We start from the raw sequence: 26,272 nt of genomic DNA, 5'->3' as shown, positions 1-26,272 counted from the left end.
TGCTCCCTAGTCTCTGGGGGGCCCTCTGCTGGTTCTGGAGTCAAGTGATGCTGGGGCCCTTTTGGCCCTCTGCTGCTCCCTGCTGGGGCTGCTGGTCCAAGCAGTGAGCTGAGCTGAGTAAAACAGCACTGCCCACTCTCCCCCCAGCTTCCCGGGGGCCAGATTTATCGTGGACCACCACCTTGAGGTGCCTTTCCTGCCCCTCTGGGCCCTCCACCTGGCCTCCCTCTACCTTTGTTCTACCTCCTCCTCTGACTCCAGCCCCAAGAAACGACCACAGACTCTGAAGCTGTGTTGCTCACTACGGTGGTGGTTTACTGGGTCAGGCTAGTTTGGAACCCTTCTTAGAGCCACGGCTCCCGAGTCTCGAGGCGGGTCCTGTTTGGGCTTCAGGGGAAGGCGGCACCCGGCACTGGCCACGGACGCACAGCTGGCCAGAGGGGGTCAGGCAGCAAGTCATGGCGGCGGGATCCAGGTCCGGTGGTAATGACATTTGCTGGTGCACCTTCTGCGCCACGCGGAAGCCGCTCCCATCCGGGTCACAGCCCTCCAGTTGCCGCTGGCCAGTCACCATCAGGCATCCGCCGTCCACTTGAACCACCAGCTCCTCAGGGGTGAAGCCGTGGGCATACATCTTCATCTGGAAGCCACCCTCCGCGTGCACGTTGCCCTGTACAGCTGCTACATCTGCCGTGAGCTGCTGCACCGGCAGGGTGGTCAGCTGGTTCTGTTCAGTAAAGGCCACGCTGGGACATCGGGACGCCGACTGGCTCCCGTTGGAGAGACTGCTACCGACCTGCTGCATCCGAGTGAGCAACTGCTGTGGAAGGGCGCGAGGCTCCGAATGCAGCGCTTGGCGCTGGGCTGGGCGGCGGACGCCGGAAGCGGGGCCCCTCGTGGCCCCGCGTGGCTCCGCTCCTGCCCGCGCGACGCCGCCCCGCTCAGGGGGCTCCCTTGGCTGCCGGCGAGGTTGGCTTCCACAGAGTATAGGGTCAGCTGTGCACATGTCCTACCTCCATGGGTCAGGTTAGCAGCCGCCCTGGCGCCCCCTGCTGCTGCTGCTTTTATCTCGGATACGGCTGCTTTCTCGGGCCCTTCCCCACCTTAGTCAGCGAGGGCCTGGCCGCCGGGGCTGAGACTCAAGCGGATAGGCCAAAAGAGGCTGGTGGCGCTCGAGCCCAACCCTGGAGCTGTCACCAGCACGGAGCGGAGATGAGATTGAGCCGCCGGGCTCTTGCCCTTCTGAGAATCAGGCCTGGGGGGAAGGAGGACTGTCCCCTGAACAGAGCCATCAGTGTGACCGCGGGGTCATCCATTCTTGGAACGTCCTGCAGTTCTCTGACCACGCACAATCCTGCGACACATGGGGATTGGGAGGTGGATGCGCCTTCCTGGTTTCCGTCATTCCACCCCGGGCCTACTGTGGCAGGCTCAGAGCTGGGCTCTGGGACCACAAAGATGAAGACTTGGGCCCTGCGCTACGTGAGAGGTGCCCACCGTGTGGGCGGGAGAGCCGTTCCGCCCTTCTCTGCCTCTACCCCATCTCCACCTTGGGAGCCTTTTACCTGACCACGGCCATTACTCTGGCGCTCAGTGCTTATAAAATAAACCCTTTTTGTTGAAGTATAACGTACGCAGAGAAAAGTGCGCAAAGAGAACACACCCGTGTAACCACTTAACAGGTCAAGAAATAGAACTGTTGCTGTTTAATCGCCACACTGGGTGCAACTCTGTGTCCCGAGACGTGTGGGATAGGGCCAGGGTTGGGGCAGGAGGGAGATGCGCAAGAAGCCAACTCGACTCCAGGCCCCAGTCCTGCATTTTCACCCTTGGGCTTGGGAGGTGATTCCCCAAACAGAAGCTTGTGTTCTGGGGTACTTCTCCTTGTCCCAAGAGGGCAGCAATCTTTACTATCTTGGAAGCCTTCGACAGAGATTACAAGTGAGGAGGAGTCAATCTGGGGTGCTCGCTCGGGCCTCACTTGTCTGTCCGACATCAAGAAACAGGACAGAAAAGCCTGGAAGCTGGACGCAAAGGGAGCGACCGTACAAGACTACAATTCCCATCATGCTCCGGGGCAGGGACGCCTGCGCACTGAACGCCGGTTGCCCATGCGGCCCTAGGGCTGGAAGCGCCGCGCCGCGCTGCGCCGCGCTCCGCTGTGGGGAGGCCATGACGGAACCTTCCCAGGCCTCGACCCCGGCCCCGGCCGCGCAGCCCCGTCCCCTTCAGTCCCCAGCCCCCGCCCCAACTCCGACTCCTACCCTCAGCCCGGCTTCGGCCCCGACTCCGGCTCCCACTCCGGCATCAGCCCCAGCCCCAGCTACAGCCCCAGCCGGGAGCACAGGGACTGGGGGGCCCGGGGTAGGAAGTGGGGGTACCGGGAGCGGGGGTGATCCGGCTCGACCTGGCCTGAGCCAGCAGCAGCGCGCCAGCCAGAGGAAGGCGCAAGTCCGGGGGCTGCCGCGCGCCAAGAAGCTTGAGAAGCTAGGGGTCTTCTCGGCTTGCAAGGTGGGGGCGGGGCCTGGGGTGAGAGGGGGCGGGGTTTGGGGCATCCTAGGGCTTGGGTGGGAATGGGGGCAAAGGTCTGGCTGGGGAACGGCTTCTCACCCCGGGTTACAGGGTTATTGACTGATTCTTCTGCCTCCAGGCCAATGAAACCTGCAAGTGTAATGGCTGGAAAAACCCCAAGCCCCCCACTGCACCCCGCATGGACCTGCAGCAGCCAGCTGCCAACCTGAGCGAGCTGTGCCGCAGCTGTGAGCACCCCTTGGGTAAGGCAGGTAGTGCCCTTGGAGCTGGGGGTGAGGGGGGTGGAGCTGGTGGGTCCTACTTGGACAGGATGAGTTAAGTGCCACATAGTTTCATTTCTGGAAGACCGAAGATGCCTCTTAAGGAGGAATTGGTCTGGGAATGTGTATGCCCCAAGGGAGGAGAAAGGAAATCTGCCAGCCAGAAGAGACAAGAGGCCACCCAGATAGGAGCAGTCAGTCTCGTTGCCGGTCACGCTGCTTGGAGGGACTGAGGGTGTGTCTTGGCTGGTGATGAAAAGGAGCAGGAAGCCCTGTTGATTTTTTCTGTTCCTTTTTCCCAACTGCCATTTATCCTTACAGCCGACCACGTGTCCCACCTGGAGAATGTGTCAGAGGATGAGATTAACCGGCTCTTGGGGATGGTGGTGGACGTGGAGAATCTGTTCATGTCTGTTCACAAGGAGGAGGATACGGACACCAAGCAGGTCTATTTCTACCTCTTCAAGGTGAGCTTCTTCCAAGTGAGTGTGCGTGGGTGAAGGAGGGAGGCTGGGGGGTCTGCAGCTCTGTATTCGTTGACCTCTACTCCTCCCTCTTCTTCCAGCTCCTGCGGAAATGCATCCTGCAGATGACTCGGCCCGTGGTGGAGGGGTCCCTGGGCAGCCCCCCATTTGAGAAGCCTAATATTGAGCAGGTGGGATGAGGCAGGTGGCAAGAGGATTGGGGGCATCTTGGAGGAGTGGGGAGGCTGTGTTATCCTTCCCCCCCCCCAAGCTGAGGACAGGGGAGAGGTTCAGAGAAAGGAGGATGCTTTGGGCTAACCTCAGGGTGGGCATGGAGGTGGGAGGGGGTGTAATTTCTCCTCACAGACAGCTCCAGAGCAAAAGCCCCAGAGAGCCCCCTGCCCTCAGGAAGCACCTACTTTTGGATAAGAAGGCCCTGCTGGCTGCTCACACCTCCTCCCGTTTTGTCCCGTACCTGTCTCCCCTTCTCAGGGCGTGCTGAACTTTGTGCAGTACAAGTTTAGTCATCTGGCTCCCCGGGAGCGGCAGACAATGTTTGAGCTCTCGAAGATGTTCCTGCTCTGCCTTAACTACTGGAAGCTTGAGACGCCTGCCCAATTTCGGCAGAGGTCTCAGGCCGAGGACGTGGCTACCTACAAGGTCAATTATACCAGGTAGGTCCAGCCAGGGACAGCATGGGGGAGGCTTGTGAGCCCAGCCTGGGCTTTCATTTACCACCTCCCTGCTCCTCATCCGCTCTGCAGATGGCTCTGTTACTGCCACGTGCCCCAGAGCTGCGATAGCCTTCCCCGGTACGAGACCACTCACGTCTTTGGGCGGAGCCTTCTCCGCTCCATCTTCACCGTTACCCGGCGACAGCTGCTGGAGAAGTTCCGGGTGGAGAAGGACAAGCTGGTGCCCGAGAAGAGGACCCTCATCCTCACCCACTTCCCCAAGTAAGGCTTATTCTGGCCCGTCAGGATCTTGCACTGCGTTCACATCCTCCCTGTGGTCCCCTTTTTTCCAGGAGGGCTTCCTGGATTGGTCCTTCCTCTCACTCCATGAACCTTCTGGGATGTGGGCCTCTACCTGGGAGACTTGCCCAAGGCCCAGATATAATTTGCTAGCTCTTTGCCTTTTCATGTACTAAGTCTGGGGATGACAGGTACATGGCCCGAGTGCTAACACTGCCCACGCCCCTGGTAGACAGGACTAACTGTTTCCCACGGGGTGTGGACGCAGCTCAGAATCCTTCTCACCACAGCACTCCAGGAGCTTACACTTGAGGTGAAACTGTTTTCCACCCCTGTCCTAGTCCTTTCTGTCAGATTTTTCTCTGTTCTGCCACACCATCTTTTCATTTTAAACCTGGCTTACAGCCACCCAGTTCAAGCCTTTCCCAACTAATGCAGGCCCTCATGTGCTCCTCTTGCCACCAGGTGGCAGTAAGAGGTGGCAGGAGAGGGTGGAATCACATTTTGATACTGAGGCCCAGGGTGACTGGATGCCCTGCCTGGCACACAGCACAGGATGGCTTCGGTTCAGACCCCGTCTCCCTGTGCTGTTCACCGTGGCATGCTGGGCTTCTAGGCTCTGTTCTGGATCATCCTGTCCTCCTGCCTTCAGCGAGGGGCTCCCAGAAGACAGGGAGCTGTGCCTCTTCCTTGTCTGAAGGCAGAAGCTGTCTCTGTCTCCCAGTTCCCTGAGGGCAGCCTCCAGGCCTTCCCGTGTCTGGCCCAGGCTGCTCCCTCGGCTGGAGGACGGAGCTGTGGGACGGACTGTACCCTCCCCACAGATTCCTGTCTATGCTGGAGGAGGAGATCTACGGGGCAAACTCTCCGATCTGGGAGTCGGGCTTCACCATGCCGCCCTCAGAGGGGACCCAGCTGGTGCCCCGGCCGGGTATGTGCCACACACGGTAGGCTTTCTGCTTGGTCCTCCTGGCTGAGCTCAGCCCCGCAGTGGAGGAGGGGGCTGCAATTGGCAGCAGTGGGGAAGTACAGGAGGGCTCAGCTGGGGGTGGGAAAGCCCGGGTCCCTTAGAGGGACACACCAGCACCTTTGACCCCCATCCCCCGATTTTTCCGTCTCTCTCTACGTCAGCTACAGTCAGCGCTGCGGTTGTTCCCAGCGCCCCCATCTTCAGTCCCACCATGGCTGGGGGCAGCAACAGCTCCTTGAGCCTGGATTCCGGAGGGGCTGAGCCCATGCCAGGTGGGTGCTTGACCCCTGACCTCTGCCCCTCATTCACCCCTCCCCCAGCCTCTCTTGCTGTCCCTGGGAGACTTTGCCAGCTTCCTCAGCAGGCGAGAAGAGGAAGCTCCCAGAGAACCTGACCCTGGAGGATGCCAAACGGCTCCGTGTGATGGGCGACATCCCCATGGAGCTCGTCAATGAGGTCATGCTCACCATCACGGATCCCGCGGCCATGCTCGGGCCTGAGGTGGGCAGCCCAGCTTATGGACCAGTTGTGCTGGGGGTGGGGTGGTGGCTCACCACCTGAGACCCCAGCTCAACACCCCTCCTCTGGTGCCCAGACGAGCTTGCTGTCGGCCAACGCCGCCCGGGATGAGACTGCCCGCCTGGAGGAGCGCCGCGGCATCATCGAGTTCCACGTCATCGGCAACTCGCTCACACCCAAGGCCAACCGGCGGGTGTTGCTGTGGCTCGTAGGGCTGCAGAACGTCTTCTCCCACCAGCTGCCACGCATGCCCAAGGAGTACATCGCCCGCCTCGTCTTCGACCCGTACGTCCCCAGGAGAGCCCAACCCGAGGCCACCACACCCGGGCACCTCCTCCTTGGCCTCCCCACTGCTCCCCACTGCTCCCCAGGCCTCTTTCTCCAACCCTGGGCGATTCTTGCTCCTTAGTTCCCAGCACTGTGTACAGCTCAGGCCTCTGGGGTTGTTGTGGGCTCCTGGGGAGCATTTGGGGGACAGGTAGGGCCTGTGACCTGACCCTTCTCCCCTCAGGAAGCACAAGACTCTGGCCTTGATCAAGGACGGGCGGGTCATTGGTGGGATCTGCTTCCGCATGTTTCCCACCCAGGGCTTCACGGAGATTGTTTTCTGCGCTGTCACCTCAAACGAGCAGGTCAAGGTGAGTCCATGCCCCTGGTCCCAGCTCCATCCCACCCCCTGCTTCTGCTCTGGACGAGGTCGGAGCAGCACAATAGTGACACAGCTGCCCCCAACCCTTCTTTTAGTGGCCAGACAGTTCTTCACACCCCCACAAGGTGGCAGTTGTACTTTGATAACTGGATTAAGGAAACACCTGTTGACATATGGCACCCCAGAATCAGTAACACTTTTATTTTGTTTTTTTCTAGTTTTATTGAGATGTAACTGACATGTAGGACTGTGTAAGTTTAAGGTGTACAACCTGATGATTTGACTTACATATGTCGTGAAATGATGACCACAGTAAGTTTAGTGAACATCCGTTATCTCTTATAGTTACAAAATTAAAGGAGTAGGAAAAAAAATGCTTTTTGTTTGTGATGAGAACTCTCCAGATTTACAGTAACACTTTTAAATGGACCTGTATTTCTCTCATCACAAGAACGTTCACATACGTTGGGGAGTTAACTTTTATAACAGCACCCTATGCTGGGTGATAGTCCTGGTTTCTGTCCTTTAATTGTCACAGTAGACCCACTAGTAGGGTCCCTGGTTGTCCTGTTTTATTTTTTTACTTATTTATTTTTTATAAATTTATTTATTTTGTTTTTGGCTGTGTTGGGTCTTCGTTGCTGCGCGCGGGCTTTCTCTAGTTGCGGCGAGCGGGGGCTACTCTTCATTGCGGTGCGCGGGGTTCTCATTGCGGTGGCTTCCCTTATTGCAGAGCACGGGCTCTAGGCGCGCGGGCTTCAGTAGTTGTGGTGCGCAGGCTCAGTAGTTGTGGCTCACGGGCTCTAGAGCGCAAGCTCAGTAGTTGTGGCGCACAGGCTTAGTTGCTCCGTGGCATGTGGGATCTTCCTGGACCAGGGCTCGAACCCGTGTCCCCTGCATTGGCAGGTGGATTCTTAACCAGTGCACCATCAGGGAAGCCCTATTTTTTAATTTTTTATTTATTTTTTTAATACTCCTCTCTTTTTTTTTTTTTTTTAAATTTTTATTTATTATTTATTTATTATGTTTATTTTTGGCTGTGTTGGGTCTTCGTTTCTGTGTGAGGGCTTTCTCCAGTTGCGGCGAGTGGGGGCCACTCTTCATCGCGGTGCGCGGGCCTGTCACTATCGCGGCCTCTCTTGTTGCGGAGCAGAGGCTCCAGACGCTCAGGCTCAGTAGTTGTGGCTCACGGGCCCAGTTGCTCCGCGGCACGTGGGATCCTCCCAGACCAGGGCTCGAACCCGTGTCCCCTGCATTGGCAGGCAGACTCTCAACCACTGCGCCACCAGGGAAGCCCTTTAATACTCTTTTTAAAAAATATTTATTTATTGTTTATTTGGCTGTGTTGGGTCTTAGTTGAAGCATGCGGGATCTTCACTGTGGCATGCGAACTCTTAGTTGCGGCATGTGGGATCTAGTTCGCTGACCAGGGATCAAACCCGGGCCCACTGAATTGGGAGCGTGGAGTCTTAGCCACTGGACCACTGGGCAAGTCCCGTGTCCTGTTTTGTTTTTATTTATTTACTTTTTAAAATGGTGCAGCCACTTTATTTTATTTTATTTATTTATTTTTGGCCACGCTGTGCAGCTTGCAGGATTTTAGTTCCCCCACCAGGATCAAACCCACGCCCTCTGCAGTGAAAGTTTGGAGTCCTAACCACTGGACTACCAGAGAATTCCATGGTTGCCCTGTTTTACATAACCCAGATCTGCATGGTGCCTCTTTGGTCCTGACATGTGTGGAAGACAGTCTCTTTGGGGTTCAGATATTGTGATGAGTGGGGCCCTTGTGATTCCCCCTCCCCTTTCCTCCAATTCTGAGGCCCAGGGACTGGGAACTAGCCGCCTGAGGACCACAGCTTCCTGGTTGGGTTTAGATGCAGGCCCTCCCTGCCATAGCTGGCCGCCTGACTTGGACACATTTCCTAAAATAGCTGAGTTTCAGTTTTTTTTCTGTAAAATGGAGGTAACGATAGCTGTTTCATGGGTTAACTTGAGGATTGCTCTGTAAAGAACCAAGCACCACACCTGTTCCAGAGTAAGCGCTTAGAAATCCAGCATCCTTCACTTTTCTCCCCATAAACTCCCCTTCCTCTGCCAGTCGCCTTTCCTCCTACCTGACTTGGATCCCCTGGCTATTCCCACCTCCTTTCCAGTCAGCTCCCTCCCCTGCCCTCCTGAGACCTCTCTAGCTGCAGTCCTGCCCCCTCCCCCCTGAAAAGCCCTGCCCCCTTCCCCTGCAGGGCTATGGGACTCACCTGATGAACCACCTGAAGGAGTATCACATCAAACACAACATTCTCTACTTCCTCACCTACGCCGATGAGTACGCCATTGGCTACTTCAAGAAGCAGGTGACCCTCACCTCACCCCGTTTGCCCACTGCCTGGGGACAGGGGTCATTCTGTTTCATCCCCAGTGTGGATGGAGTGGGAGTCCCTTCGTCTCCCCTGTCCCATCCCACACCGGTGGGGAAGTCCTTCACGCCTGCATGCCTCCCTCCTGCTGCTCCAGGGAAGGATAGGGTTCTCTAGGGCAGCTGGGCAGGCTGGGAGAGCTGGGAGGTTCTAGGGGTGAGTCGGGGTGGGGGGTTAGCCAGCCTGGAAACATTCCAGGGACAGATTCAGGTTGGAAAAGGCTTGCCAGTGGATTGGTCGTAACTCTCCACGCCCTAGGGCTTCTCCAAGGACATCAAGGTACCCAAGAGCCGCTACTTGGGCTACATTAAGGACTATGAGGGGGCGACACTGATGGAGTGTGAGCTGAACCCTCGAATTCCCTACACGGAGCTGTCCCACATCATCAAGAAGCAGAAGGAGGTGTGTGTGCGTGTGCACGCGTGCACTCACACACATGCACGCCTCCGTGGGGCTTTTCATGAACGTGCACTTGAGGGTGAACACGTGTGGATGTGTACCACGTGTACATGCATGTGCGCATGTGAAGTGGGATGGGCCAGGGTCTTGGTTCTTGCTCTGCCTCTTAGGGGAAATTAGGGGGGCCTGACTGTGGCCTGGGAGGGTGGTTCCTGGAGCTGGGTTGGCCCCTCAGACCCTTCCTTCCCTCAGATCATCAAGAAGCTGATTGAGCGCAAACAGGCGCAGATCCGAAAGGTCTACCCCGGGCTCAGTTGCTTCAAGGAGGGTGTGAGGCAGATCCCTGTGGAGAGCGTCCCCGGCATTCGTGAGCAGGGGTGTTGGCTGGGGAGGGGGTGTACTGCTTGGGGTGTGGACAGGCATTCTTAGGGGTGTTCTCCCGACTCCCCACTTTGCAGGAGAGACGGGCTGGAAGCCGCTGGGGAAGGAGAAGGGGTGAGTGTTGTGTGGAGGGAGGGGAGGAAGGAGGGGGAGGCAGAGGGCCCAGGAGCCTCAGACTCGGCCTCTCTTGCCCCAGGAAGGAGCTGAAGGACCCAGACCAGCTCTACACGACCCTCAAAAATCTGCTGGCCCAGATCAAGGTGGGGAGACCAGGCTCCCTTCTGGGGGTCCCTGTGCCAATGGCTGTGGCTTTCTGACCCAGGGTGGGGGGTAGCTGTCTCGAGCTGGGCGGGGGCACAGTGGGCCTGGCTTCAGCCCGGCTCTCCTCTGCAGTCCCACCCCAGTGCCTGGCCCTTCATGGAGCCCGTGAAGAAGTCGGAGGCCCCAGACTACTACGAGGTCATCCGCTTCCCCATCGGTGAGGACCCTCCGTTCCAACTCCTTCCTCCCACACCTGCTCAGGCTCCCTGGGCCGTGCAGCCTCTGAAAACCGTGCCCTTCTCTCCTGCTGCCCAGACCTGAAGACCATGACAGAGAGGCTGCGCAGCCGCTACTATGTGACCCGGAAGCTCTTTGTAGCTGACCTGCAGCGGGTCATCGCCAACTGCCGCGAGTACAACCCCCCGGACAGCGAGTACTGCCGCTGTGCCAGCGCCCTGGAGAAGTTCTTCTACTTCAAGCTCAAGGAGGGCGGGCTCATTGACAAGTAGTCTGGCTTTGGACCTCGGCCTCAACCTGGAATGTCTCCACCTCGGGTTCTGATCTAATCTCTGGGGTGCCCTTGTGCCCAGGTCTGCCTCAGTTTGAGACACTCCAGCCAGGGGCCCTCCAGCCCCTGATCCTGCAGCCCTTTCAGGGCCTTGGGGCACCCCTAAGCCTGCAGCTCTGTCCCAACCTTCATTGTGTCTGACCTTGGGAAGGGGTCTCTCAGGTGTGGGGTTCAGCCCCTCTAAGAGTGGCTGGTGGCCAGAGGATGAACAGCCCTGTCCAGCCCTGGTGGCCCCCAGTCCTGATCCCCCCTTCTCCCCACCACCACCCCCCCAACACACACAGACTCACACACACACACACACACACACACACTCCCCCAAGCTATGGAGTTTTGGAGTCCTGGCCCTGGCCCAGGTCACTGTTTTCCTCAAGGGCAGGATCGCCAACTTGAGCTTGAGTGAGGGGGCTTCAGGGGTTGGAAGTTCAGCCTGGACTGGAGGGGCCATGCCTCACCCTGCACTGTTCTGTTTGTCCCCCAGGGGTGGGGGGCATGGGGACCATTCATTTCCTGGCATTAATCCCTTGGAGGGAATAATAAAGTTTTGGGGTTTTTTTCTCTGTGTGATTGTTTCTTCAGTAGAATCCCTGGCCTTAGCAGGCTGACCCCGTTCCGCCAATACCGCCTGCAGGCTGGGGCTGCCCTTCTCAGCAAGCCTCATGCCTGTCCCGCGCCCCTGGGGCGATGGGACCTGCTGGGCTGCAGCCACCCACTTCTCCCTGCTGGGTGCTCCTGGTCCAGGTGGAGACTCCACTCCTGGGGGAGGGGCTAGCAGGACCGAGGAGGAGAGGGTGCCTTGCTGTCAGCGGCACTTCTCTCCCTCTCCCCCCACTCCTCTCCCTCTCACTCCCCCCTCACCCACCGTATTCCCCCACACCCACTGGCCCCCTGAAGCAAACAAAGTTTTTTCTGTGGGGCAACGAAGGGAGATTCCCAGGTTGATTTCTGCAGGGCTGGCTCCTCCCCTCAGTTTCAGTTTCCATTTCCTTCTCAGCGGAGCCCAGCAGCTTCTGGGCTAAGCCGGCGGGGCTGCAGGTGAGATCCGGGCTGGCACGGGGCAAGTGTGGTCTGCGGTACTCAGCCTTTCCCCCTGCCCAGATCAGGTTTCCGGTAGGTTCCACCGTTGCCCTGCCCCCTTCTCCAACCACCGTTGCCCTGCTCCCTTCTCCCTCAAGCTGGATAGAGTCCGGGGCACAGGGAGTTCCCTAGGCAAGACTGAGCTGGCCAGGAGTGGAGAGTGGCTCTGAGGGGTGCCGCGCCTGGGAGGGGGCCAGGAGGGCCAGTGGTCTGAGCTCCCTGCCATTTCCAGAATGGAGCTGCGACCCTACCAGTGGGAGGTGATCATGCCTGCCCTGGAGGGCAAGAATATCATCATTTGGCTGCCCACGGGCTCCGGGAAGACCAGGGCAGCTGCTTATTTGGCCAAGAGGCATCTAGAGACTGTAGACGGAGCCAAGGTGGTTGTATTGGTCAACAGGGTGAGTGTCCTGCCCTCCCCCCAGCGGCGTCTCAACTCCTCGGGTGCCTCTCAGGACCCTCCAGAACTCCAAAGCGGCTGTGACCATCTCTAAGCTCACCTGTCTTTTTACCCACTTCAGAACTCAGCCATGTCCTGGGGGTCACCTTGCTCCCCCCATTCCCCAGGCCCTGATCTAGCTTCCTCTCCCCATCTCATTCTCCACCCCCAGGTGCACCTGGTGACCCAGCATTGTGAGGAGTTCAGCAGCATGCTGGGCAGACGCTGGACCATTACAACCCTGAGTGGGGACATGGGGCCACGAGCTGGTTTTGGCCACGTGGCCCGGAGGCATGACCTGCTCATCTGCACGGCTGAGCTGCTGCAGAAGGCACTGACCAGCCTGGAGGAGGAGGAGCATGTGGAGCTCAACGGTGAGGGCTGGGGGCAGGGGGAAAGGGCGCACCCCTGAGGCCCCCTGCCTGCCAACCCCAGGGCTCCTGTTCTAGTAAAGGTGTTGGGACGTTTCATGGGATGAGGGGTTCCCCATTCACCAAACCCCAGCATACACCCCAGTAGAAACAGACCTGGCTAGAGTGCAGGATCTTGGGCAAGTACCTTCCCCCAGCTGAGCCTTAGTTTACTAATCTGTAAAATGGAGGTAAATCGTCCCTGCCTGGCCCATTCTCTGCGGCCCAGCTGCAAGCTGTGAAGGGAGGAGGGGATTCTCAGATGAGTTGTGGGGACTATGTGAAACAGCTTATGGGAGGAAGGGCTTTGCAAACTTAGGTAATAACCTTCTCTTGTGTGCCTCCAGCCTTCTCCCTGCTGGTGGTGGATGAGTGTCACCATACGCACAAAGACACCGTCTACAACGTCATCCTGAGCCGGTACCTGGAGCTTAAATTCCAGAGGACCCGGCCGCTGCCGCAGGTCCTGGGTCTCACAGCCTCGCCAGGCACTGGCGGGGCCTCCACGCTCGATGGGGCCATTGACCACGTCCTGCAGGTCAGCTTGGCCCCTGTGACCCTCCTACCAGAAACCTCCCTAACCTGTCCTGCCTTACCCCATGCCCATCAGCCCTCTCCAGACTCCCCCAGGCAGGGTTCAAGCCCCTTCGCCACCTAAGCTCCAGCCTCGAATGACTTCTTGTCGCACTTAGAATAATCTCCCAAGTCCACTCTGGCTTACAAAGTCCCATGTGATCTAGGCCTTGCCTACCTCCCACCCTCATTTCCTGCACCCTTCCCCTCACTCCCACTATTCTGGCCTTCTCTCTGTATCTTAAGCATGTCAGGCTTGTCCTGTCTCAGGACCTTTGCACTTGCCATTTCTTCTGCCCTGAATGCCTTTACCCTGCACTTTACTTGTCAGGCTCTTTCTTGTCATTCAGGGAGCAGCTTAAATGTCACGGCTTCAGAGTTTTCCCTGATCATCACTGCGCTCTTTTTTTTTTAAAATAAATTTATTTATTTAATCATTTATTTTTGGCTGTGTTGGGTCTTCATTGCTGCACATGGGCTTTCTCTAGTTGCTGTGAGCAAGGGCTACTCTTCGTTGCGGTGCGCGGGCTTCTCTTTGCTGTGGCTCCTCTTGTTGCGGAGCACGGGCTCTAGGCGCGCGGGCTTCAGTAGTTGTGGCACGCAGGCTCAGTAGTTGTGGCTCGTGGGCTCTAGAGCACAGGCTCAGTAGTTGTGGCGCATGGGCTTAGTTGCTCTGTGGCATGTGGGATCTTCCTGGACCAGGGATCGATCCCGTGTCCCCTGCATTGGCAGGCGGATTCTTAACCACAGCGCCACCAGGGAAGTCCCGCTGTGCTCTTTCATACCATCCAGTTTTTTTTTTCAGAGCTAGTTAACACTATGTGAAATTCTCTCATTCTGTTACTCTTTTTTTCTTTTCTTTTTTTTTTTTTTTACCATTACTATTTTTTTTTAATCAGTCATCAATTTTATACAAATCACAGTATACATGTCAATCCCAATCGCCCAATTCAGCACACCACCATCCCCACCCCACCACAGTTTTCCCCCCTTGGTGCCCATACGTTTGTTCTCTACATCTGTGTCTCAACTTCTGCCCTGCAACCCGGTTCATCTGTACCATTTTTCTAGGTTCCACATACATGTGTTAATATACGATATTTGTTTTTCTCTTTCTGACTTACTTCACTCTGTATGACAGTCTCTAGATCCATCCACGTCTCAAAAAATGACTCAATTTCGTTCCTTTTTATGGCTGAGTAATATTCCATTGTATATATGTACCACAACTTCTTTATCCATTCGTCTGTCGATGGGCATTTAGGTTGCTTCCATGACCTGGCTATTGTAAATAGTGCAGCAATGAGCATTGGGGTGCATGTGTCTTTTTGAATTATGGTTTTCTCTGGGTATATGCCCAGTAGTGGGATTGCTGGGTCATATGGTAATTCTATTTTTAGTTTGTTCTCTATAGTGGCTGTATCTCTATAGTGGCTGTTCTCTATAGTGGCTGTTGTTCTCTATAGTGGCTGTATCAATTTACATTCCCACCAACAGTGCAAGAGGGTTCCCTTTTCTCCACACCCTCTCCAGTATTTGTTGTTTGTAGATTTTCTGATGATGCCCATTCTAACTGGTGTGAGGTGATACCTCAGTGTAGTTTTGATTTGCATTTCTCTAATAATTAGTGATGTTGAGCATCTTTTCATGTGCTTCATGGCCATCTGTATGTCTTCTTTGGAGACATGTCTATTTAGGTCTTCTGCCCATTTTTGGATTGGGGTGTTTGTTTCTTTAATATTGAGCTGAATGAGCTGTTTATATATTTTGGAGATTAATCCTTTGTCCGTTGATTCGTTTGCAAATATTTTCCCCATTCTGAGGGTTGTCTTTTCGTCTCGTTTATAGTTTCCTTTGCTGTGCAAAAGCTTTGAAGTTTCATTAGGTCCCATTTGTTAATTTTTGTTTTTATTTCCATTACTCTAGGAGGTGGATCAAAAAAGATCTTGCTGTGATTTATGTCAAAGAGTGTTCTTCCTATGTTTTCCTCTAAGAGTTTTATAGTGTCCAGTCTTACATTTAGATCTCTAATCCATTTTGAGTTTATTTTTGTGTATGGTGTTAGGGAGTATTCTATTTTCATTCTTTTACATGTAGCTGTCCAGTTTTCCCAGCACCACTTATTGAAGAGACTGTCTTCTCTCCATTGTATATCTTTGCCTCCTTTGTCATAGATTAGTTGACCATAGGTGCGTGGGTTTATCTCTGGGCTTTCTATCTTGTTCCATTGATCTCTGTTTCTGTTTTTGTGCCAGTACCATATTGGCTTGATTACTGTAGCTTTGTAGTATAGTCTGAAGTCAGGGAGTCTGATTCCTCCAGCTCCGTTTTTTTCCCTCAAGACTGCTTTGGCTATTCGGGGTCTTTTGTGTCTCCATACAAATTTGAAGATGATTTGTTCTAGTTCCGTAAAAAATGCCATTGGTAATTTGATAGGGATTGCATTGAATCTGTAGATTGCTTTGGGTAGTATAGTCATTTTCACAATATTGATTCTTCCAATCCAAGAACATGGTATATCTCTCCATCTGTTGGTATCATCTTTAATTTCTTTCATCAGTGTCTTATAGTTTTCTCCATACAGGTCTTTTGTCTCCCTAGGTAGGTTTATTGCTAGGTATTTTATTCTTTCTGTTGCAATGGTAAATGGGAGTGTTTCCATAATTTCTCTTTCAGATTTTTCATCATTAGTGTATAGGAATGCAAGAGATTTCTGTGCATTAATTTTGTATCCTGCAACTTTACCAAACTCATTAATTAGCTCTAGTAGTTTTCTGGTGGCATCTTTAGGAATCTCTATGTATAGTATCATGTCATCCTCAAACATGAGGATCATGTCATGACAGTTTTACTTCTTCTTTTCCAATTTGTATTCCTTTTATTTCTTTTTCTTCTCTGATTGCCATGGCTAGGACTTCCAAAACTATGTTGAATAATAGTGGTGAGGGTGGACATCCTTGTCTCGTTCCTGATCTTAGAGGAAATGCTTTCAGTTTTTCACCGTTGAGAATGATGTTTGCTGTAGGTTTGTCGTATATGGCCTTTATTATGTTGAGGTAGGTTCCCTCTATGCCCACTTTCTGGAGAATTTTTATCATAAATTGGTGATGAATTTTGTCAAAAGCTTTTTCTGCATCTATGGAGATGATCATATGGTTTTTATTCTTCAATTTGTTAATATGGTGTATCACATTGATTGATTTGCGTATATTGAAAAATCCTTGCGTCCCTGGGATAAATCCCACTTGATCGTGGTGTATGATCCTTTTAATGTGTTTTTGGATTCTGTTTGCTAGTATTTTGTTGAGGATTTTTGCATCTATATTCATCAGTGATATTGGTCTGTAATTTTCTTTTTTTGTAGTATCTTTGTCTGGTTTTGGTATCAGGGTGACGGTGGCCTCATAGAATGAGATTAAGAGTGTTCCTTCCTCTGCAATTTTTTGGAAGAGTTTGAGAAGGATGGGTGTTAGCTCTTCTCTAAATGTTTGATAGAATTCACCTGTGAAGCCATCTGGTCCTGGACTTTTGTTTGTTGGAAGATTTTTAATCACAGTTTCAATTTCATTACTTGTGATTGGTCTGTTCATATTTTCTGTTTCTTCCTGGTTCAGTCTTGGAAGGTTATACCTTTCTAAGAATTTGTCCATTTCTTCCAGGTTGTCCATTTTATTGGCCTAGAGTTGCTTGTAGTAGTCTCTTAGGATGCTTTGTATTTCTGCGGTGTCTGTTGTAACTTCTCCTTTTTCATTTCTGATTTTATTGATTTGAGTCCTCTCCCTCTTTTTCTTGATGAGTCTGGCTAATGGCTTATCAATTTTGTTTATCTTCTCAAAGAACCAGCTTTTAGTTTATTGATGTTTGCTACTGTTTTCTTTGTTTCTATTTCATTTATTTCTGCTCTGATCTTTATGATTTCTTTCCTTCTGCTAACTTTGGGTTTTGTTTGTTCTTCTTTCTCTAGTTGCTTTAGGTGTAAGGTTAGATTGTTTACTTGAGATTTTTCTTGTTTCTTTAGGTAGGCTTGTATAGCTATAAACTTCCATCTTAGAACTGCTTTTGCCGCATCCCATAGGTTTTGGATCATCATGTTTTCATTGTCATTTGTCTCTAGGTATTTTTTGATTTCTTCTTTGATTTCTTCAGTGATCTCTTGGTTATTTAGTAATGTATTGTTTAGCCTCCATGTGTTTGTGTTTTTTACGTTTTTTTCCCTGTAATTGATTTCTAATCTCATAGCATTGTGGTCAGAAAAGATGTTTGATATGATTTCAATTTTCTTAAATTTACTGAGGCTTGATTTGTGACCCAAGATGTGATCTATCCTGGAGAATGTTCCGTGCGCACTTGAGAAGAAAGTGTAATCTGCTGTTTCTGGAAGGAATGTCCTATAAATATCAATTAAATCTATCTGGTCTATTGTGTCATTTAAAGCTTCTGTTTCCTTATTTATTTTCATTTTGGATGATCTGTCCATTGGTGTAAGTGAGGTGTTAAAGTTCCCCACTATTATTGTGTTACTGTCGATTTCCTCTTTTATAGCTGTTAGCAGTTGCCTTATGTATCGAGGTGCTCCTGTGTTGGGTGCATATATATTTATAATTGTTATATCTTCTTCCTGGATTGATCCCTTGATCATTATGTATTGTCTTTCCTTGTCTCTTGTCACATTCTTTATTTTATAGTCTATTTTATCTGATATGAGTATAGCTACTCCAGCTTTCTTTTGATTTCCATTTGCATGGAATATCTTTTTCCATCCCCTCACTTTCAGTCTGTATGTGTCCCTAGGTCTGAAGTGGGTCTCTTGTAGACAGCATATATATGGGTCTTGTCTTTGTATCCATTCAGCAAGCCTGTGTCTTTCGGTTGGAGCATTTAATCCATTCACGTTTAAGGTAATTATCGATATGTATGTTCCTATGACCATTTTCTTAATTGTTTTGGGTTTGTTTTTGTAGGTCCTTTTCTTCTCTTGTGTTTCCCACTTAGAGAAGTTCCTTTAGCATTTGTTGTAGAGCTGGTTTGGTGGTGCTGAATTCTCTTAGCTTTTGCTTGTCTGTAAAGCTTTTGATTTCTCCATCAAATCTAAATGAGATCCTTGCCGGGTAGAGTAATCTTGGTTGTAGGTTCTTCCCTTTCATCACTTTAAGTATATCATGCCACTCCCTTCTGGCTTGTAGAGTTTCTGCTGAGAAATCAGCTGTTAACCTTATGGGAGTTCCCTTGTATGTTATTTGTCGTTTTTCCCTTGCTGCTTTCAATAATTTTTCTTTGTCTTTAATTTCTGCCAATTTGATTACTATGTGTCTCAGCGTGTTTCTCCTTGGGTTTATCCTGTATGGGACTCTCTGCGCTTCCTGGACTTGGTGGCTATTTCCCTTCCCATGTTAGGGAAGTTTTCAACTATAATCTCTTCAAATATTTTCTCTGGTCCTTTCTCTCTCTCTTCTCCTTCTGGGGCCCCTATAATGCGAATGTTGTTGCGTTTAATGTTGTCCCAGAGGTCTCTTAGGCTGTCTTCATTTCTTTTCATTCTTTTTTCTTTAGTCTGTTCCGCAGCAGTGAATTCCACCATTCTGTCTTCCAGGTCACTTATCCGTTCTTCTGCCTCAGTTATTCTGCTATTGATTCCTTCTAGTGTAGTTTTCATTTCAGTTATTGTGTTGTTCATCTCTGTTTGTTTGTTCTTTAATTCTTCTAGGTCTTTGTTAATCATTTCTTGCATCTTCTCGATCCTTGCCTCCATTCTTATTCCGAGGTCCTGGATCATCTTCAGTATCATTATTCTGAATTCTTTTCCTGGAAGGTTGCCTATCTCCACTTCATTTAGTTGTTTTTCTGGAGTTGTATCTTGTTCCTTCATCTGGTATATAGCCCTCTGCCTTTTCATCTTGTCTATCTTTCTGTGAATGTGGTTTTTGTTCCACAGGCTGCAGGATTGTAGTTTTTCTTGCTTCTGCTGTCTGCCTTCTGGTGGTTGAGGCTATCTAAGAGGCTTGATGGGAGGCTCTGGTGGTGGGTAGAGCTGACTGTTGCTGTGGCCTCTGTTACTCTTTTTTTTTAATTTAAATTTAAATTTATTTATTTGGCTGCGTCGGGTCTTAGCTGTGGCACACGGGATCTTCGCTGCGGCATGCGGGATCTTTCATTGCAGTGGGCAGGCTCCTCTGTAGTTATGGGGCACGGGCTCCAGAGCGCGCGGGCTCAGTAGTTGTGGCATGCGGGCTTAACTGCCCTGCGGCATGTGGGATCTTAGTTCCCGGGCCAGGGATCGAACCCGTGTCCCCTGCATTGGAAGGTGGATTCTTAACCACTGGACCACCAGGGAAGTCCCTCATTCTGTTACTCTTTACCTGTTTATCATCTGTCTCCCCAACTCCAATGTAAGATGCTCTGTATCCCTGGTAACTAGAACAGCACTGGGCATAGAGAAGGAAGGCAATAACTATTTCTTGATACATGAGTCCCCACTCCCAGTGGCCCTGCCTCAGCCCATCCTGCCCCAAAGCTCTGCTCATTGTCCCCACAGAACCCCCCATTCCAGTGAACCCTTTTCTGTTGCCCCAGCTCTGTGCCAACCTGGACACGTGGCGCATCATGTCACCCCAGGACTACCGCTCCCAGCTGCAGGAGCACAGCCGCCAGCCCTGCAAACAGTACGACCTCTGCCACAGACGCACCCAGGTGCATGGGGGAAGGGCCGTGGCAGGGGGTGGGGTCTGGTGTGAAGTTAGGGCACCTGGGGTTGAGCTCTGACTCCACCCTCACTAGCTCTGTGGTTTCAGGTTATTTGCTTTTGTCTCAGCCTCCATCTCCCCTTTTTGTGAAATGGGGCAGATACAGCCCATGCCCTCAGCCTGCTGTTTTGTTTGACTCAGATGCCACCCTGGGCATCTCTCAAAACCCTGGGCATGCTTTGCAAACCGTAAAGCTGGGGCACTTTGTGCTGAGGCTGTTCCAAGCTCTCTCCTGCAGTGCAGACACTGTCTGGTGTCTGCTATGACAGGGCTGGACAAGGACTAGACATCACTGTGCTCAGGCCAGAAGTCAAGGATTCCGACGTAGCAGGGGCGGGGTGCAGGACCCCGACCTCTGCCTCCAGCCCGGACTCCTTTCACACCCCGGCTGGCCTCCCTCTGGGGCTCCCACCTGTCCAGCTCCGATGTGCCAGCAGTAGCGGCGCAGCTTCACCCGGAGATCAGCGTCCCCACTGGGTGCATTCCCCCGATGTGTGTGGGAAACCCCTCACACCCTCACTCTTCTCGTCCAGGAGCCGTTTGGCGACATGCTGAAGGAGCTCATGGACCAAATCCACGACCATCTGGAGATGCCCGAGTTGAGACGGGACTTCGGGACGCAGACCTACGAGCAACAAGTGGTGGAGCTGAGCCGGGATGGTGAGAGGGGCCGTTCTAGGGAAGGGCTAGGCGGCCGGGGCGGTCCGGGGCGGGGCCATCCTGGGCGGAGCCTTTCGCCCCCCCCCCCCCCCCCCCCCCCCCCCCGTAGTCTAGGCGGAAGTGGGCCCTGGAGGGGCGTGGCCACTCAGGCCCTGCGAACCCTGCCCTCCCTCAGCGGCTGAGGCGGGGCTCCAGGAGCGGCGGGTGTACGCGCTTCACCTGCGTCGCTACAACGACGCACTGCTCATCCACGACACGGTCCGTGCGGTGGATGCCCTGGCCACTCTGCAGGATTTCTACGACAGGGAGCGCACCACTAAGACCCAGATCCTGCATGCCGAGCGCTGGCTGCTGGCGCTGTTTGATGGTGAGGCTCGCAACTGAACTAAAGGTCAGAGGCCAGCCAGGACGCAGGTGCCAACGTGGGTGGGGAAGGTGCCAACGAGGGTACTGGGGCCCTAATTTTCTAACCAAAAGTCAAGAGCGTGGATATGACAAAAGATAATATGCCCTCATTTGTGAAGGTTTGCACAGATATAAAAACTAATTCATGTTTTTGACAGAGATTTTTAAAGAACCATTTAATTGGGACGGTCCTTGAAGGTTTGGGATGTGTGGTACCTTTAAACTGGGAAAGTGAGGTGGTCAGAGGATGAAATGTAAGGCTAGAGGAGGCCTCAGCACAGGCTGGAGGGCAAGGATCTTTCTGAAGAGACCTGAGTTGAGTCAAACCCGGGGAGCAAAGATTAGCATGAAAATGTTCAGGGTCATCCTGGTAGCTGGGTTGAAGAGGGGTACTGGATGAGGTATGTGAGCAAAGGATTCTACACTGTAGGCCCCCGACCTAAGGCTGGCCGGCCTTAAGGCTGGGCAGGCAGAGGGTATCCTTAAGTGTGCTTTTGGTGCTGTTCAGGGGAATTAGGCAGGAGCAGGTGTCGTCAGGCACCCCCCGACCCCCAACTCCTGTAATCTTATCCCCATGAGTCCCCCACGCCCAACCCATGCCTTGCCCACCTCCAGACCTGAGTCCTGCGCCTCTGTTTTGGGCTTTTCTGGCAGATCACAAGAATGAGCTGGCCCACCTGGCAACTTGTGGCCCAGAGAACCCGAAACTGGCGGTGCTGGAAGAGATCCTGCAGAAGCAGTTCAGGAGCCCTGACAGCCCCCGGGGCATCATCTTCACCCGGACCCGCCAGAGTGCTCACTCCCTCCTGCTCTGGCTCCAGCAGCAGCCAGGCCTGCAGACAGTGGACATCAGGCCCCAGCTGTTGATTGGGGCTGGGAACAGCAGCCAGAGCACTCAGATGATCCAGATGACTCAGGTGTGGGTTCTGGGGAAAGGAGCTGAGGGTGGGGCTTCCCTAGTGGAGAAAGGGAGGGGACGGACTCTTCAGCACAGAGCAATGGGGGACTGATTAGCTCCAGGCAGAGGGCAGAGAGCTGGGGGGTGGGGTGGAGAGGTAGACACTGAGGTCCCCAGTGTTGAAGGTTCCCCCAATCTGGAGATCTCTGGGGGAAGAGAGGCAGAGGCTTGGGGATCTGCAGGGAGAGGCGAGTGATGTCCTCAGGACAGGGAATCAGGGGTCTGGGGTCCCTTGCATGAGAAGAATAGGTCCTGAGAGCTCCTAGAGTAGAGGGGCAGGGACCTTTAGGGACTCCTAAGGGAGACAGGGGTTAGATGGGTACCTGGGAAGATGAGCAAGGTCCTGGGGCTACTTGAAGATAGAGGTGGGGACGCAGGGTTCCTAGGGAAAGGGGACAAGATTGTGAGTAAAAGGGCTAAACCAGGAGAGGCTGGGCTGGCAGGAAGATAGGCCTGAACCCACCTCATTTACCATCCTCTTTCTCCTCCCCCACTTCCTCCCAGAGGGACCAGCAAGAAGTGATCCAGAAGTTCCGGACTGGTACCCTGAACCTCCTGGTGGCTACGAGTGTGGCAGAGGAGGGGCTGGACATCCCTCAGTGCAATGTGGTGGTGCGCTATGGGCTCCTGACCAATGAGATCTCCATGGTCCAGGTGCCCAAAGCATCCATCCCTCCCCAAAACAGCCCTCAAAGGATGCTGTGTAGGACCCCAGCCCCACTCAGGCCCCTCTGTTTTCTCTTTCCCCAGGCAAGGGGCCGTGCCCGGGCCAGCCAAAGTGTATACTCATTTGTGGCGGCCCAAGGTAGTCGGGAGCTGAAGCGGGAGCTGACCAATGAGGCGCTGGAGACTCTGATGGAACGGGCAGTGGCTGCTGTGCAGGAGATGGACCAGGCCAAGTACCAGGACAGGGTTTGTGGGCAGCCTGAGTACCCTGTGGGGAAGGGGACTGAGGACTCTGCCTGGAAGGTCTCTGACTGCACACACATGCACTCCCCTGGTCCCCCTTCCTCTGGGGGCTAGCCTGGCCCACCTGGGGAAGATTTGAATGAAGGGAAAGGTAGAGGCTGGGGTGGGGCTTCCAGGGAAAGCAATGGCTGTTCTCCAAAATGCCTTGGAAACAGGCCTTATCCAGGGCTTTGAATTTATCCTCATCACCAAATATTTTGCGTATCTGTGAGAGCCGCCTTACAGCCCTTCTGGAACCAGGCAGCAGGGAAACAAACAGACACATCCACAAAATAAGCCCAGAACCAGGGCTTAAATCAGTTCCCCTGAGGCAGGGTCACCATCGTCCAGCCTTGTTCAGGATGGTCCCTATTTACTCCTGTTGTCCCAGCATAATTATTAACGGTGCCCCATGTTAGATTAAAAGAAGCCACTTTGCACGAAATCCTCCAAAGAGAGAGTAAAGATTCAGCAAAAAGACTTGCCTTCCTCTCATATTGTTTTCCACCCCCATATTTTTTTCCACAGAGCTGCTTGCTAAAAACTCCAGGGATGGTTGAGGAAGTCCCTTCTGGGTGCTAATAATCTGAGGTCTTTGGGAGCCCTTTGTCCCCCTGGGGAGCATTCCTGGGGTCAGGTCTCTCAGGCCCCAGCCATGCCCCGTGTCCCCTCCCACCCCAGATCCAGGATCTGCAGCGGGCAGCCTTGGCCAAGCGGGCAGCCCAGGCGGCCCAGCGGAAGAGTCACCAGCACAAGTTCCTGGCAGAGCACGTGCGGCTCCTCTGTGTCAACTGCACGGTGCCCGTGGGCTATGGGAGTGACCTACGGAGGGTCGAGGGTACCCACCACGTCAACGTGAACCCCAACTTCTCGTGAGAACTGTACAAGGGGCTGTCGGGATGGGAAGCGGGGAGAGAAGAAGGGTATGATGGGAGATGGAGAATCCCTCCCAGCCAGACAGTGCTTTGAGGGTTTGGAAGGTTAAAGAGCATTTTAACAACTACCAAGTATGCATTTTCACAGTAGTCTGAGTAGACAGGTCTTATCATCACCCCACTTTACAGGTGAGGAAACAGAGGCTCAGAGAGGCTAAGTGACTTGCCCAAGCTCCCACAGCCACTATGTGGTTGAGCAAGAGCTGGAATTCAGGATGCCAAATGCTGAGGGGCCACAGACTGGCCCCCTGGTCCTACCTACTTTGTTTTTGTTTTTTAATATTTATTTATTTATTTTTGGCTGCATTGGGTCTTAGTTGCGGCACTCGGGATCTTTTGTTGCAGCGTGTGGGCTATTCGTTGTGGCGCGTGGGCTTCTCTCTAGTTGTGGCACGCAGGCTCATTAGCTGCAGCACATGGGCTCTGTAGTCGAGGCACATGGGCTCTGTAGTTGAGGCGCATGGGTTCAGTAGTTACGGCGCCTGGGCCAAATTGCCCCGCAGCATGTGGGATCTTGGTTCCCCAACCAGGTGGTCCTACCTACTTTGAAGACATCAAGAGGGGCTGGTTGTCCCTGAGCCATCCCCTCATCTTCCACCCTCTAGAGGGTAACCTTTCCCCATCCTCCATCCATTCATTATTTATTAGGTACCTGTTATGCCAAGGATCTTCACACAGGTTCTCTCATTTGAGGAGGTAGCATTTCAACTAGGACTTGTCTTGAAGGATGCACTGGGTTGGAAAGTGAGATGAGGAGACGCAGGGATGATGCAACGGGAGTAATTCTGGTTGACCTGAGTGGAAGAGATGGTGAAGGATGAGATTCTGAAGGAACACAGACTGGCCTGTGGAGGACCTTGAAGGTTGGGCCTGAAAGTTTAGCCTTTGTCCTGTAGGCAATGAGGAGTCTTGGAGGGATTTTGAGCAAGGGAATGTCAGGGTCAGATGTACATTTGTAGAGGGTCACTCTGGCAGTTGGTGGAAGGATGACGTGGGGTTGAGAGTAAGGATGGAATGGGATGGAAGGATGGGGCAGGGAGAGCTGTTGGGGGGCTGTTGAAATCATCCGGGTGGGTAGTGCTGAGGCCTGAGCTTGGGCAGAAGAGGGTGGCGTGGAGGCAGCATAGGCAGAGTGAGTGTAACCTCTCGACAGGCAGGAAGGCCCAAGGCCCAGGCGCAGGCTCAGCAGGCAGGAGGGCATGAGATCTGGGGCTGGGGTTGGGGGGTGGGGTCCATGAGGGCTATGGCCACTCCCATTCTTCTCCAGGATCTACTACACCATCTCCCATGAGCCTGTGGTCATCAACAGAGTCTTCAAGGACTGGAGGCCTGGGGGCGTCATTAGCTGCAGGAACTGTGGGGAGGTAAGTGCTGGGGCCGTGGCCCTTAGCACTAGTCTTGAGAAGTCCTCAGTCTGAGGGAGGAAGCCCAGCCTCTGCCATCAGGGTGCCCTCACTGGGATGGGGGAGGCAGCCCTGCCCCAGGAGCTCCCAATCTGAGGAGAGGAGTTCCACCTCTGTCTTAGGGAGCCCACAGTGTGATGGGGGAGATAGCTCTCAGGCTGAGGTGGGAGACATAGGCCCAGCATTCATGAACTCCAACCTGAGGAGAGAAGCCCAGTCTGAGGACAGAGATGCAGACCTGGCCATCCCTGTCCCACCCACAGGGCTGGGGTCTGCAGATGATCTACAAGTCAGTGAAGCTGCCAGTACTCAAAGTCCGCAGCTTGCTGCTGGAGACACCGCAAGGGCGGGTCCAGTCCAAGAAGTGGTCCCGCGTGCCCTTCACCGTGCCTGACTTTGACTACGTGCAGCACTGTGCCCAGAGCCTGGCAGACTTCTCCCTGGACTGACCATCTTGTCCCTGCAGTGCCTGCTGTAGCCTGCAGGGGGCGGGAGAATCCACAGCAGCCACCATCTCCTGGGCAAAGCCTGGGTCCAGCCCCTCCCTCCAGAGTCACCAGCTCCAGGCTCCCGGCTGACCAGCCACAGAGGAACCCTGGGCACCCAGGCTGGCCTGGACTCCCACACTGAGGAAGCAGCTGGAGAGCCGCAGCTCATCCCAGACCCCCCTTACATGTACACAGACACCTTCGTGTGCAATGGATGGAGCTGATGGGGGGAAACTGAGGCAGAAAATGGCCCCACTGTACTAGGCATCGCCAGTTTCCCTTGGCTTCAACATTCCTTCCCTGCCAAGGCCACTTGTATTCTTTGAGATTCTCCGTAAATTAAAAATAAAGAAGTAGAACTCATGTAGAAAATGGGTGGTATTTTTTTTTTTTAATTAATTTACTTATTTATTTATTTATTTTTGGCTGTGTTGGGTTGGGTCTTTGTTTCTGTGCCAGGGCTTTCTCTAGTTGTGGCAAGCGGGGGCCACTCTTCATCGCGGTGCGCGGGCCTCTCACTATCGTGGCCTCTCTTGTTGCAGAGCACAGGCTCCAGACGCGCAGGCTCAGTAGTTGTGGCTCACGGGCCCAGTTGCTCCGCGGCATGTGGGATCTTCCCAGACCAGGGCTCGAACCCGTGTCCCCTGCATTAGCAGGCAGATTCTCAACCACTGTGCCACCAGGGAAGCCCCAATGGGTGGTATTTTTAAAACAGATGTGTTGAGGTATAATTGACATAACTGTACATATTTATAGTGTGCAGTTTGATAAGTTTAGCGTATGTATGCTCTTCCACAATCAAGATAGTGAACATCACCATCACCCTCAAAACTTCCTTGTTCCCA

General features: G+C 53.2%; 3 protein-coding genes across 7 annotated transcripts; 2 read left to right on the top strand and 1 right to left on the bottom strand.

The window, feature by feature from the left end:
- Positions 1 to 292: 292 nt before the first annotated feature.
- On the bottom strand, positions 293 to 813 carry HSPB9 (heat shock protein family B (small) member 9). The gene has a single exon (XM_036837968.1). It carries the CDS (start codon positions 803 to 805, stop codon positions 323 to 325), a length of 483 nt encoding a protein of 160 aa, XP_036693863.1. The 5' UTR covers positions 806 to 813; the 3' UTR covers positions 293 to 322.
- A 1,314-nt stretch (positions 814 to 2,127) lies between these two features.
- On the top strand, positions 2,128 to 10,949 carry KAT2A (lysine acetyltransferase 2A). Of its 3 annotated transcripts, none has more exons than XM_036838240.1 (18): positions 2,155 to 2,511; positions 2,651 to 2,774; positions 3,114 to 3,259; positions 3,358 to 3,447; positions 3,749 to 3,930; positions 4,021 to 4,212; positions 5,052 to 5,158; positions 5,359 to 5,469; positions 5,559 to 5,698; positions 5,793 to 6,001; positions 6,228 to 6,354; positions 8,609 to 8,719; positions 9,041 to 9,184; positions 9,434 to 9,548; positions 9,640 to 9,676; positions 9,759 to 9,822; positions 9,956 to 10,040; positions 10,139 to 10,949. In XM_036838240.1, the coding sequence occupies exons 1-18, from the start codon at positions 2,173 to 2,175 to the stop codon at positions 10,330 to 10,332; spliced, it is 2,517 nt and encodes an 838-aa protein (XP_036694135.1). In that variant the 5' UTR covers positions 2,155 to 2,172; the 3' UTR covers positions 10,333 to 10,949. The 3 variants fall into 3 exon arrangements, with proteins under 3 accessions (XP_036694137.1, XP_036694135.1, XP_036694136.1); XM_036838241.1 differs by having other exon boundaries at positions 2,173 to 2,511; positions 5,562 to 5,698; positions 10,139 to 10,332; XM_036838242.1 differs by lacking the exon at positions 5,359 to 5,469 and having other exon boundaries at positions 2,128 to 2,511; positions 5,052 to 5,174; positions 5,518 to 5,698.
- A 345-nt stretch (positions 10,950 to 11,294) lies between these two features.
- Positions 11,295 to 25,793, top strand: DHX58 (DExH-box helicase 58). Of its 3 annotated transcripts, none has more exons than XM_036835292.1 (13): positions 11,295 to 11,501; positions 11,701 to 11,869; positions 12,080 to 12,281; positions 12,665 to 12,855; positions 19,461 to 19,577; positions 20,164 to 20,290; positions 20,466 to 20,657; positions 21,350 to 21,612; positions 22,158 to 22,307; positions 22,404 to 22,565; positions 23,283 to 23,473; positions 24,804 to 24,900; positions 25,203 to 25,793. In XM_036835292.1, the coding sequence occupies exons 2-13, from the start codon at positions 11,702 to 11,704 to the stop codon at positions 25,386 to 25,388; spliced, it is 2,046 nt and encodes a 681-aa protein (XP_036691187.1). In that variant the 5' UTR covers positions 11,295 to 11,501; position 11,701; the 3' UTR covers positions 25,389 to 25,793. The 3 variants fall into 3 exon arrangements, with proteins under 3 accessions (XP_036691187.1, XP_036691189.1, XP_036691188.1); XM_036835294.1 differs by having other exon boundaries at positions 11,394 to 11,501; positions 19,503 to 19,577; positions 25,203 to 25,766; XM_036835293.1 differs by having other exon boundaries at positions 11,400 to 11,426.
- Positions 25,794 to 26,272: the final 479 nt, after the last annotated feature.

Source organism: Balaenoptera musculus, chromosome 20, assembly GCF_009873245.2.
Source record: "Balaenoptera musculus isolate JJ_BM4_2016_0621 chromosome 20, mBalMus1.pri.v3, whole genome shotgun sequence".
NCBI lineage: Eukaryota > Metazoa > Chordata > Mammalia > Artiodactyla > Balaenopteridae > Balaenoptera > Balaenoptera musculus.
Note: the sequence above shows the minus strand (reverse complement) of the source record. Positions and strands in the feature narration are given on the sequence as shown.

Excerpts from the sequence above, each read along its gene's own strand:
- KAT2A (XM_036838240.1), top strand. The coding sequence starts at position 2,173 with ATGACGGAACCTTCCCAGGCCTCGACCCCGGCCCCGGCCGCGCAGCCC. Across the intron at positions 3,931-4,020 it reads TACAAGGTCAATTATACCAG|ATGGCTCTGTTACTGCCACG; the intron begins GTAGGTCCAGCC and ends TCCGCTCTGCAG. Across the intron at positions 6,355-8,608 it reads CCTCAAACGAGCAGGTCAAG|GGCTATGGGACTCACCTGAT; the intron begins GTGAGTCCATGC and ends CTTCCCCTGCAG.
- HSPB9 (XM_036837968.1), bottom strand. The coding sequence starts at position 805 with ATGCAGCAGGTCGGTAGCAGTCTCTCCAACGGGAGCCAGTCGGCGTCC.
- DHX58 (XM_036835292.1), top strand. The coding sequence starts at position 11,702 with ATGGAGCTGCGACCCTACCAGTGGGAGGTGATCATGCCTGCCCTGGAG. Across the intron at positions 21,613-22,157 it reads AGATGATCCAGATGACTCAG|AGGGACCAGCAAGAAGTGAT; the intron begins GTGTGGGTTCTG and ends ACTTCCTCCCAG. Across the intron at positions 22,566-23,282 it reads AGGCCAAGTACCAGGACAGG|ATCCAGGATCTGCAGCGGGC; the intron begins GTTTGTGGGCAG and ends CTCCCACCCCAG.